This window comes from Sebastes fasciatus, chromosome 3 (assembly GCF_043250625.1).
Source record: "Sebastes fasciatus isolate fSebFas1 chromosome 3, fSebFas1.pri, whole genome shotgun sequence".
NCBI classification, from domain to species: Eukaryota; Metazoa; Chordata; class Actinopteri; order Perciformes; family Sebastidae; genus Sebastes; species Sebastes fasciatus.
The window spans coordinates 41,175,034-41,188,247 of NC_133797.1; the positions used below are offsets into that span (position 1 = coordinate 41,175,034).

The following is a 13,214-nucleotide window of genomic DNA, read 5'->3' on the forward strand; positions in this document are numbered from 1 at the left end:
GACACCAGCGCAAACGGGCCTGATGGTGAAGGGCAGTCATTGCAGGCTTCCTGGTAGCCTTATGAGAATACACTGTTTAGAGCATTTTGGCAAATTTTTCTTGGGCGCTACCCACATAATCAGCTGTGCTGCTCATCCCACAAATGCATGATCCTTACAAGTTGGACATCATTGCGAAGGTAAATAAACAGGCTTTCCAACCATGTAAAATACAATGACCATTAGCATTGGAACAACAGAGAAATAATCCACCAAACACAAGTTTCCAAAGTTTGTTTTTCCAGTTTATATATATATATATAATTCGAATGGATTTTATGCACAACAAAGGCCCTTGGCCTTGGAAGGAGGTAACTAGGTAAAGAATAGAGGTGAAGTGGCACATCCTCGGGATGCTCCAGAGTTAGAGGCAATAGATTGTGGCAAGTGGTAAGAAATGAATTGGGTAGATGAACCTGTTAGCATTAAAACAAAAGTTGAACAGCTCTTTGCTTTCACAGCATTGCTCTGTGATGGCCTGTTTTCTGTCGCTCACATCTCTGATGATGGAATGAGCATCTTGGAGCCGCTGGAGATTACAGACACTCATGTGGTTGTGAAGATCTCTCACCTCTCTGCCTTTGGCCTGATCTGGGATACGATTCGGAACCTCATATGGCCGATAAATGGCCAAGTCCTGCTGTTTCTCCGACCTCCCAAGATAAGACATCAAGTACTCCATGTCTTTCTGCTGAACAGCAACGTCGATGTAACCAAGGTAAAGCCATCTGTCATATGTGCTCATCATCAGCCAGAACTCAGCTATTTCCACAAAGATGATTCCTGTCAGTCACACATTGCTCCTTTTATTTATGAACCTCATGCTGTGGTAAGATTGTGTTTTCGTTTTTAGTTTTTCTTTCTGTGTTTTGCTCTCGGCGCTGCCTTTCTGTCTGCCATTGTCATTCGTGATCCTTCCACCAGGTGGTGTAAATAGTAAACAGTGACCTAAAGGTACGGTGGCCATGAGAGCTCAACAAACTAGAACTTTTAAAAAACACAAGCAAGCACACTAAATTTAATTGTGTTTTACAAGCAAATTAAGAAAACATCGTCACCAACGTGACAACAAATCCTGCAAATAGGGAAAAAAACAAATACAGAAACCTGCTGCACGAAGCACAGACGACGAGGGAAACTGTTTCCAGGGGAAACTAAAAAGTGATGCACACGGCTGCGACACACTTGTTGCATCAGTGGTGTTGAAAAGGAGGGACATGTTCTTCAGTGGTTGTCCTCCTACCCCCCCAAGACAGATCAGCCTTTGTTAGAACTGATTGATGCCGGGTCCACACTACACATGAATCAGCTGAGTTTAGTCCTGATTCCTCCTGACCGTCGTCAGCAAAGCCCTGATTGATTGATGCTTCTAAAGATGATCTTTCCAGATGTTCCTGTGGTGTGAGGTATATTCAGAGTGTTCTTTACATCCCCCGATCGGCTCTGAAGTCCATCCTGGTCACACCGGTTTCAAATGGTAAATATTAAACATGTTGAATATCTGTGATGGGATCTCCTGTTGTGTGACGCAGTCACGTGGGAAAGAACGACAGCCAATAGAGAACCAAGCTGACTGAAGAAGGAAGGACAACCACCGCCGTCATGGCGGCGGGGGCTAATGCACGAGCTAATGCACGAGCTAATGCTAAACGTGGAGCATAAAGTAGTGGTGAGATGGAGCTCAGAGATGGAGGACCAACGTGTTGATTAGTGTTTAATTTAACGTGTCTCCGTGTCTTCATCCGTCCATCCTTCCTCAATGTTCACTACGAAGTAAAAACTAACATCACTGATTCTTCCTGCCCGTCGTCGGCCATGTTGGTTTACACTAAAGTCTCGTCTGATCTCAGAGATTTAGAGAGATTTCTGTGTTTTTTAGTTGTTGTTGATGAATGAATGTGTTAGTGTGTGCTGTTGCTGTTTCTCTCCAAACACTACAGGAACTAACCTGTTCAATTTAACACAACATGTGGTTATGTGAGGGCTCTCTCACATTTTACACATCTGGTAAGATCTGAAACATCTGTTAGTGTGGGCCAGCATGAAGTGTCCTCTCCCTCTGCACCATCTCATACGGAGAACCACAAGGTTCCATATTAGGCCCTATTTTATTTTCATCACCCAGCTGTACGTCCCACTGGAACCTGGTGACCCGTGCTGTTTTTACTCCCTAGTGAAGTGCATTAAGGATGCAAAATGCTCCGTGGCAAAAAGATTCCTGCGACTAAACCAGAATCAAACTGAGGTCCTTATCTTTGGCCCTGCAGACACAACAATCAACACTCTTAGGCCTCTGTCATCAAATGTAAATTCCCACCCAAGAAATCTGGGTTTATCTTTGTTATCTTTGATTCTAGTTTAAAATCTGATCAACCAAAGATCTCCCAAAGTTCCAGCCAGACAGCCTGTCTGGTTTAAAATGACTCATTACTGGCAGCAGGAAGAGAGACCATATCTCCCTGCACTGGTGTGTTGGCTTCTATTCACTGGTTACCAGTGAAGGACAGAGTTGGTTTTAATTTTCTTCGATTTGTTTTTAAAGCTCTGCATGGACTGAAACCAGTTCCCCTATTCCACCTCCAGACCCCTCAGATCTGCTGACTCACCGCTCCCAGTTAGAATCCCGGGCTGATTGGGCTCTTTTGGTTGTTGGTCCTGAATGGAGGAACAGTTTCCCCCTCACCATTACATCTCCCTCCTCCGTTGATAACTTCAAACCTGTCTTAAGACCCGTCTCTTTCCTTTAGTCTGTCAGTAGTCACCTTGAAGACTGGTCACACTCTGTTTTTATTTATGTCTTTAGTTTTATTTATTTGACTTCTGTGCAATGCTGTCATGTTTTGAGGATTTTAATCCAGAATTATTTATTCTACACTTTTATTAATTTACTTGCATCCTCTTAATTATTTCTGTGTTTTATTTGGTTCTAATTCTCATCGCTCTGTGAGGCACTTTGGTCATTTGTTGTTTTTAAGTGTACTCTATAAATACAATCGCCAATATGAGCATTAACAGCATATTAAAAATGTTCTGTTTCTGAAGGTTGAGGCCCAACAAGAAGGTGCTACGTACATCCAGAACCCTGCCGACTGTCTTCTCAACTTTGGTCAAAGTTACAGTGTCCACTGTGAACCTGAGGGCTTCAGAATACAACCTGATGTGAGTCAAGTTGCAGAATTATCATGAATATAATTTATGCCGCCTGTTGAAAATAGATTCACAATAAGAAAGTACCAGATAAACATTTTTAACAAGATTGAAAATGACGCGTTGCTTCTGGTTTTCAGCGTGCACCATACCGCTCAAATTATGGACCAAATTACCATCAGACATTTAAAGTTCTCCTGACTACGATCACAGACGAAGTGACTTTGATGGTCCGGAATCAAGAGGGGACAGAAGACGTCTGGAGATGTGATCTGTTGCAAGGAGGTAAAGATTACCTTTTTATTATTTTGATCAGTTTTGAGATCAGGATTATTTCTCATTCGCTACGAACACATTACATTACACTACTCTACCAACGCAAACATGTGGATACCTGACGGTACCATATTCTCACAGTGACATGACACATCTGGAATGAAGCTAAGTGGTGAGTGAGAGCGGTGTGAAAATGGTCCGCTTTGTTTCATGTACGTATCATAACGACGGCTTGTATATCCTCCGTCCTAGCTCTTCCTGTTTCCCTTTCTGAATGATGGATACAGACTACCGCCGCCTGCTGGTGTGGAGAGTTATTTCCTCTCCACAGGAGCAGAACGTACGAGCTAACTGGCTGTAGTCTTTGCAGTGTGTCCGAGTGCGACTTGTTGGCCAAAACAAATGCGACGTGAGGCGACGCAACAGTCAGCCTTCGTCGCCGCTAGTTCTCTGATGTCGTGTCGGTGCGTCCCCAGCTTATGGAAACAAGTTCTTCATCTATGTACACACACACACACACAGACACACAGACACACACACACACACACACACACACACAGACAGACAGACATGCACACTCACATTCACACCTACGAGCAATTTAGAGCCGTCATTTAACCTAACCTACAGAACATGTCTCTGAACTGAGGGAGGAAGCCGGAGAAAACCCACGCCAACACGGGGAGAACATGCACTCACCACAGAGAAGAATCATGAAACCAAAAAATATAAAATCTGAATGTCTCTCTTTTGGTTTCTGGTTTTGAACACAGAACAACTGATTTACAGAGCAGACATGTTGCTGTACAGAAACATGACGTTTCATTTCAGTTGAATTGCTCTTTACAAGTGGTTGTTGGTTTTTTCCCTGGTTATCTCCCAGATCTAACAATGGAAATCCCTCAGAGGAACGTCTCAGCAGAGGACAGCGTCCCACCAGAGGACAGCATCCCAGCAGAGGACAGCGTCCCAGCAGAGGACAACGTCTCACCAGAGGAGAGGCTGCGGTTGGTTCGAACAAAGTTTGTAAACGGGATGTCTGATCCTAATCTGAACAAGCTTCTGGATGAACTCCTTGACCGTCGCGTTATAAGCGATGATGAAATGCAATCAATCAGAACAAAAACCAAGAGAGATAAAGCACGAGACCTGATCGACACGGTGCGACTAAAGGGAACTGAAGCCAGCAGAGTTCTGATCGCTGCTCTCCGTAAGGACGATCCGTGGGTTTTCAGATCTTAGGCTGAAGCAAAAGCAAGAAGCTGGAGTGTGATGATGAATCTCTATAATATCTGTCTGTTTCAGAGACTCACAACACTTATTGTTATCTTTAAATGATAAATTCTGTCGTGGAAGCCTGTGTGGACTTTCACTCTGAAGGTGATTCACTGAAGTTTGGGGGAAAAGTGAATTCATTTTCAATCTCTTGTGGTTTGGTCTCAAGATTTTATAATCATTTACTTGTGATAACTACTGATGTGTTGTCGGTGATGAAGACCTGCGATAGAGAGCTTGTGACATTTCTATATGTTTTGGGAACGTCTTCTTATTGCTAATTTTTGGAAATTATTAATTTAGTTTTAATTAGGGCTGTCTAAGTTAACGCGATAATAACGTGCTAATGCAAATTTGTTTTAGCGCCACTAGTTTCTTTAACACAACTTGTGATTATTAGGTTGCAGCGGCTCAGTGTTAAAGCTAGAGTGAAGATACTGGTATCATAGTAAACTATAGAACCTGATGGATCCATCGGTACCAACCAGGTCAGACTAGCTTGTCATGAAGGAGGTTAAATAACGCTCCAAAATTACGCTAAACTTTGGCGAGGAAAAACTGTCATGTCCATTTTCAAAGGGGTCCCTTGACCTCTGACCTCCAGATCAGTGAATGTAAATGGGTTCTATGGGTACCCACGAGTCTCCCCTTCACAGACATGCCCACTTTATGATAATCACATGCAGTTTGGGGCAAGTCATAGTCAAGTCAGCACACTGACACACTGACAGCTGTTGTTGCCTGTTGGGCTGCAGTTTGCCATATTATGATTGGAGCATATTGTTTTATGCTAAATGCAGTACCTGTGAGGGTTTCTGGATCAATATCTGACATTGTTTTGTGTTGTTAATTGATTTACAATAATAAATATATACATACATTTACATAAAGCAGCATATTTGTCCACTTCCATGTTGATAAGAGTATTAAATACTTGACTAATCTCCTTTTAAGGTTCATTTAGAACAGATAAAATATGTGTGATTTGCTATTAAATATTTTAATGGATTGACGGCCCTATTATTGATTACTGATTCTCTGTCAGACCTGACTGTGTTGAGCTAAGATCTAAATCCATCTCTCTGTCTCTTACTGCTAATCAACGCAGGCTTCACAGCTGCAACAAGAGACCATTTTACAAATAGCAATAAGGGTATGGATGGATATCATAACTGCCCTTGATAATCTATAGATCTGTGTTTGTTTGGTCATTTTATTCGTCAGTAGATCTTCTGTAACTTGAGCCTACAATAAAGATTTCATTGCAAAACAAATAAGTTTGGAAAAACAGCGTCACACTGTGATGGAGCCAAAGTGAAACTCATTGGATGGATGTTGAGCAGTGAAACTATTCCATTAAGAGATGGTGTCTGCAGACATGAACTAGAACAGACAGATGCTGTTATTAAATGAGACCTCAACTGAAACATAGATAGGAGCTTTTTGTTGTGACAAAGACAGTTGTTCTAATGCAACAACTGTCATTAACAGTGTGGACAAAGACCTTTTAAAGGCAACGGAAAGATTCTGGCCTCTTATCTGGAACAGATGGTGCCTTCAGGTGAAACTGGTGAGCTCGTGTTTACAACACGGGAAGTCGTGTACACCATGTGCGTGGCGTTCAAGTGGTTAAGTGGTGAGAACACCGCTGCTAAGCAACGGCAATGTTAACGTTACTGTCGGCGTCCAGAAATCACCACAAATCATATTTTCACATATGAATCAATATTCTGTTACTGTAGTTTCTCTTTCTCCCCTCACATGTTCTCAGAATCATCTCGTAGTGTTCTGTTTAGCTGGAACATGAGAGAGTTTGTGACCCGGCAGCCATGTTGAGATCTGCTGAGGAAATTCCAAGCCCCGCCCACCAGCCGGAGCTCAGCCAATAGGATCGCTCTCTCTCTGAAATGACCTGTGATTGGTCAAAGTCTCCCGTCATGAGCTAGATGTTCTAAAGCCTGAAAACAGAGCCATGAGGAGGAGCAGAAGTCTAGTGATCTCTCAGAACACTTGCATTACAATATGCTGAAAGGTTATTATGGGATTTTACTCCTTTCCACAGCATTGTTGTGTGTTTAGTTTCAGATATTTTTTCAGATTTTTCGAACAATTTTCGGATATTTTTCAATATTTTTCTCACATATTTTCTTAGTCATTTTTGGACTTTTTTTCGGATATGTTTCGCGTATTTTACAAATATTTTTTGGATATTTTTTCACATATTTTACAAAATTTTCGTACGTTTGGGGATATTTTTCGCTATAATCATTTTCATATATTATTTTACTAATATTTTTCAGGCAATTTTTGGATATTTTACTCATATTTTTTGGATTTTTTCAGACATTTTGAGAAGAAGAAGAAGAAGAAGAAGACTGATCTGACACATGTCAACATCACTGGAGTTTTATACTGGAGTGAAGACAGATCACAGATTAAACGTTTTATAGTTTAGTTGTCTTCTGATTCACCATCTAGTTATAATCTGTGTTAACTGTAGGTGTGAACAGCAGACACACCGCGGCTGAAGGAGTCTGACACTGAAAGGGGTTTATAATAACTGACAACGAACAACTTTCTTCATTTATTAGAAAAAGTTTTCTTTTGATGATCTGTTATTTCCCCCGTTAACTTTGATTAAGGATCCAGTTAAAGTCAGAGAGAGAAGGAGAGTCTGTCTTTTACACCTTTTACATCATTTATCATCATTTCCATTCCTGAGTGTCGGGTTTGATATGAGTTACATCATTTACATTTTCCCTGAAACATTCAGCCTAATACATAACTTCTACTGTCAGAATATCAATAACTAACAATAAATAAATAATATAAAGATATTGATCCAGTAGAGATGGTTCCTGGTCCTCTAAGCAGGACTCAGTCCTCAGTAGAAATACAGACTGCAGCTGTTATTCATGTGCAGGTGTTTGTTAAACAGGTAACAGGCTACAGAGAGAAAACACTGCTGCTCTGATAACTCTGTTTCTTTATTAGTATTAGATCAGTTCAGACATAAACAGCTGTTAAGGCCGACTGACAGCTGATCCAGCTGTGATCAGCTGCTGTTGTCATCAGAAACGGACTTCGCTTCATGTGACGCTTCAGAGGAAACGACGTCTCATGTCTCTTAAAACATATTTCCTCTCTTCCTCTCTCCTCGAGTCTTTTCCTCGCCTCCTCCGCTCGCATCTCCCGTGGGCGGGACTAGGACGTGAGGAGAGGAGTCGAGGAGAGGAGTGGAGGAGAGGAGTCGAGCCGTATAAAATCAGAATTGGGAAAGGCCCAGAGACACTTCTCCTAAGAAGGTCTGCCTGCCTTCTGAAGATTCCTGCAAGTTTAGCACCAAGTTTAGAACCAGGGACAACAACAGAGTCTGCCAGCTAACTTTACAAACACAGGAACAAAGCCAGTTAGTGTCAAGCTGCTAACTCTGGAGAAACAAAAGATTGGAGCGACCTGCTTCCGTCCTAAGACGAATATCAGACTGTTAAAGACTAGATTTACTTCCTCTTTTGATTATTAATATGCACGATGAGCCAAAAGCCAGTAAATACACACATTGATTAGCATATAAATATATATATATATGTGTAAAACAACACAACTTTTGTATGTTTTACAGACTTTAAACTTACGGGCATCACTTCAAGTGATGAATCAAACCAATTGTTAAAGCTTTAATTAACCAAATATGGTTATTGAAGATAAATTAAACTTACTAATTTAATAAGTTCAACTGATTATGACCAGAGGATGAAATCAGTGTGACCTGAAAGATAATTTTATTCCATAACTAACTTTGTTTAATCATCTATTAACAGGATTAATAACGCACATTAAAAACACTGTAAATGAAAAATACCCATTAATATGTTTTAGGAAGAGTGTTGCCAAACACTGACCTATCAGACCAAACAGAAGTCAGAGGGACAATAACAAAGATACCGGTTTCATTCTCTTGACTATCAATATCAGGATGTCAGAGTTGATCTGATATCAGATCAGATATCAGATATCTTTATGGACATCTAGTGGCAGCAGAGTGGAATTAACACTAGATCTGAGAATGCAGGTTCTCAGAGGAGGAAGAAGTACTCACATATTTTACTTCAGTAAAACTAACAATACCACAGTGTGAGAAAATATGAGCATCAAAATATACTCAAAGGGCCAAAAGTCAAAGTATACATTTCACAGAATGGACTGTTTCATAATCATATATATTATATTATTGGATTATAATTAGTAATGCATGAATGTGTACATTAATATTGCAGCTGGTAAAAGTTGGGTTGATTTTAATTACTTTACAGTATATATATATACTGCTGTGTACATGTTGCTTTACCTTTAATAATATATCATAATTTAAAGGTCCCAGATTGTAAAAAGTGAGATTTTCATGTCTTTTATATTGTAAAGCAGCTTTAAGTGCTTTATAAATACTGTTAAAGGGACTGTTTGTACCTTTTACAGGTATAAATCACCCGGGTCGGTTTCCCATGCGCGCTCGCATATGCGCGCTCGCGTGTGGCTACGCTGTTCAGACTCCCTGTTGACACGTACCATCAGACTCCAACACAAACTACAGTGAAGCACCTAAACCTCTTGGTTGTATCTAGTGAAGCCCGTCTGTTAAACAGTGTTGGCCGCGGTCGGAGGACGCGGAGGAGACCGTAGCTTTGGTCTCCAGGACCGGAGTCTCTGCTGTACTCTGCTCCTCTGCCTGCCTTCACTCACACACCGCGCTCGTTCTCTCTCTCTCTCTCTCTCCACCTCTCACGTGCATGCTGCTCACTCCACACTGCAGAAGAGTTAGTTTAGCTCTGAGAATATCTAGTGAATGTTCAGTGGACGTTTGTGCAGAAATAACTGCTGCAGCTCCTCCAGACCAACAGAGGTTTCCCGTGTCTTGTGAAGTGACGGGGCTCCGCAGAGAGTAACGTTATCGTCTCCGACCAAAACTCCGGTGTCTCCCCCGTTCCCTCCGGCCGCGGTCGGGAGGCTGAGGCAGGAAAAGCCAACACTAGGATCAGCATTGATTCATGGAGAGACCTTGGTCTGGTCAGCTAACATTACTGCCAAGCAGCTGAAATATAGAGTGATATTGTGCTTTTAGCTGACGTGTGTCTCCTCACTGTGTTGAGCGATGCTCGTTCATGTCTATGTAGAGCGAGCACAAGCGCCAGCAACAGGACTCTGACTTTAGTTGACTTAACGGCCACAGGTGAAGCTGTTAACAAGACATTTCTGAATCTTACAAACAGTCCCTTTTAACTATCAAAACACTCAATATCCGGAGAAATACACACAGCCCGTATTCAGAAATTGTGCGTTTGAAACAAGCCGTTAGGATTTCTGTCCATTTGTGATGTCACAAATATACAATATTTACAGTTTTAAATGTAAACATTCTAAATGAGTCCCAGTTTATTTCCTGTTGCAGTGTACGTGAATAACATCAGCCGACAGGAAGTAAACATGGACCCAAACTGTTGCCTAGCAACATAATTCCGTTGCAATTCCGTTGAAATGCACTAAAACGGAGCGTTTCAGACAGGAGGGTGAATACAGGTATATTCAGGCAGACAGTATGAGGAAAATAAAGGTTTATTTAACATTACAGCATGTAAACATGTTCTAGTAGAAACACAAAATAAAAGTATGAACCTGAAAATGAGCACGATATGGGTCCTTTAATAGTTGATTTTATAGCTTGTATTAAGAATATAAACCTGCAAAGTAACTGGCAACTAAAGCTTTAAAATAAATGCAGTGGAGCAAAAAGTACAATATTTCCCTCTGAAATGTAGTGGAGTAGAAGTTTTATGGAGTACCATAAAATGGAAATACTCAAGTAAAGTACATAAAATTATACTTGAGTACATGTATTTAGGTGAAAAGTGAAATCCCAATGTAGAATCTGCAATAGTGGAGTGTAACTGTCAGCTTACTCATACAGCGCTGATACATTTTGAGGCTGCATGTTGTAAAAACATGTAGTAAATAAAGCTAATCTACCTAAAAAATGAATAAATATTAGCTGCTGTAAGAGAGGTGACAATAAACCACTGCTTTGACACATGCACTTGGCTTACAGTAAATTGCCTGAAATCCATCATACATGTGCAGTATAACTGGACCAAAACCAAATGTCTGAAATAAATACACTTCATTCTACCCGCATCCAGTAATATTGCCACAACCAGATGCTAAATTAATGCAATGCTCCACATTATATTGTCTCTGCTTGAGTTACATGAACTAAAGAAAAAGTTGAATCATACACTTCTAGGGACTTTTATTTTTGAAAATATCTAAATTAATCCAGTAAGAATGTTTGATTTTCAGCAGGTATGTAGTCAGAGATGTCCTGAAGTCAAATATATCAGGATCATTGTCAGGAATTATTTATTACATTTATTATCCATCAACCCAAAAATAAAAAAATAAAGACATTTCCCTCACAGATTAGTGCTATTTTCTTTTTAATTTATAATGTTTTATACTTCTGGTGAATATAATCCATCAATCTGATTTCCATATATGTATTTTGTATATACAGTTCCCTTTGTTAACACCTTATTTTGAAAAGCGGACGTAGTCCCACGTGTCTACTTCCTCTAACTTCTCCAAGGTGGTCTCTAGCTCTCCCGTCAACTCCGTTCTCTTTATCCATCCATGGTCAGCTCCATCGCGGCCGTCTGAACGCATTTAACATAAATGTCAGTATATGGGTGCTCTAAAGTTGTAGCGTCGGCCCATTACCACGGAGACGAGAGCGACAAAAGTGTTTGTTTGACCCGTCCAGCAAAGCACACTTGCTCTGACCGTCAAGTAACGCCACAGGTGGGTTTACATGGAGCATGCTTGCCAACCCTCCCGATTTTCCAGGGAGACTCACATTTTTCATCGCCCTCTCCCGCTTTCCTCCAGGAGTCACAATTCTCCCGTTTTTCTCCCAATTTCTGACACATTTTCACACTTTTTTTCCTGTACTGTACTGTACAGCGTCTATAAGCTCTACCGTTTCCACCCGGACAATAATAGAGCTACACCAAATGTAGTTTCCCGGCGAATGAGAGCAGTCTATTCTCGCGACACAGCGCAGTTTGAGCTCATGTTTGAGCTGCGTTCGCCGCTGGGTTCAGTGCACATCACAGCGTGCAGCGCCCAAAGTTGCGCTTTTGCTTATGCAAATTTTTCTTGGGCACTAACCACATAATCAGCTGTACTGCTCATCCCACAAATGCATGATCCTTACAAGTTGGACATCATTGTGAAGGTAAATAAACAGGCTTTCCAACGACATAAAATACAATGACAATTAGCATTGTAACAACAGAGAAATAATCCACCAAACACAAGTTTCCGAACTTTGTTTTTCCAGTATATATATTATATAACATATAAGTCACCATTAAAACAACTATACACTGCGGGCAAAATACAGCGGCTGAATCAACTGGATAAAGCCCTCGCCAATTCTAAACAATTCTAAGTAAAAGGCCTTAAACATCTTCTGGAACTGTGACCTTTTTCTTATAATGAGGATGATGTTCCTGTGTGAAGAGCTGCTCACCCTGGGGCAGTATTCCCACATTTAAATTTGATAGTAGCATATTCCACTCTCTCCACCTTCTCTTTATGTTTGTGGGCCAGAACTGGTCTGGCATTGGAGTAGAGAGGATCTGCTTGTTTCTTAGTGAAGCGGATGCTGGCGTAGTGAAGGCTTTCCTTCTGCTCTGCTGGTTGTTTCTATAGACATTAGACAAATACGGTTACTTGTACAAATGTGTAGCTGATACTCTGACAAACACAAGTCACAGCAACTGTAACTTAAAGGCAGAATGAGTAGGATTTATCAGTTGCGGTTTGGAAACACAACATTCAAATTTGGCCCCTCCCCCCAACGGCTCGACAACACCAGAAGCACACCACCTGACCGTGTTTAGGGATACGGTGCTCGCCAACGGGTGAAGGCCAACCCCCAGATTCACTCTCGCTTTGGAACAACCTTTGTCCGCTTGATGTTTCGCTATATTTTTGCATTTTTTCTGCATCATGTCTGCCATTTACATAGCTTCCTCTTGGAATGCGTGTTTACAATCTGGCACCTGGGCGCTACATTTTTATAGAGAATGACGCCCAGAAACGTCCCAAACACAGCAAAATAAGAAAATACAGGCAGAGGGCTGCAGGGTCTCTGCAAATACAGACACCACCACACACTTCTACTGGCTTATAAGTAGGGATGCACTGATACCACTTTTTTTCAGACTGAGTACAAGTACTTACATTTGGGTACTCGCCGATACCGAGTACCGATACGAGTTCTTCTCTGTGCCAAAAGACCCTCGTTAACAGCCAGCTGGAGGGTGTGAGCGACAAACGGCAAGCTGGGGAGTCTGACATACGAGGCGGTGCGCCGCGACCGGCTCTAGGTCGGCTTGGAAAGGCCCGGGGCGAAGGTGGCT

The 13,214-nt window shown here is 41.4% G+C and overlaps 2 protein-coding genes across 2 annotated transcripts in view; one reads left to right on the plus strand and one right to left on the minus strand.

The window, feature by feature from the left end:
* LOC141762920 (uncharacterized) overlaps positions 1 to 6,011 on the plus strand; it is an 80,403-nt gene extending 74,392 nt beyond the window's left edge. The window contains exons 32-35 of the mRNA XM_074627089.1: positions 501 to 757; positions 3,082 to 3,198; positions 3,327 to 3,471; positions 4,346 to 6,011. Of these exons, the coding sequence (XP_074483190.1) occupies positions 501 to 757; positions 3,082 to 3,198; positions 3,327 to 3,471; positions 4,346 to 4,704 (878 nt within the window). The 3' untranslated portion in view covers positions 4,705 to 6,011. The remainder of the gene's footprint in view (positions 1 to 500; positions 758 to 3,081; positions 3,199 to 3,326; positions 3,472 to 4,345) is intronic.
* A 6,304-nt stretch (positions 6,012 to 12,315) lies between these two features.
* Positions 12,316 to 13,214, minus strand: part of LOC141762925 (hemicentin-2-like) — a 61,848-nt gene continuing 60,949 nt past the window's right edge. Inside the window, exon 39 of the mRNA XM_074627102.1 lies at positions 12,316 to 12,485. Within this exon, the coding sequence (XP_074483203.1) occupies positions 12,316 to 12,485 (170 nt within the window). The remainder of the gene's footprint in view (positions 12,486 to 13,214) is intronic.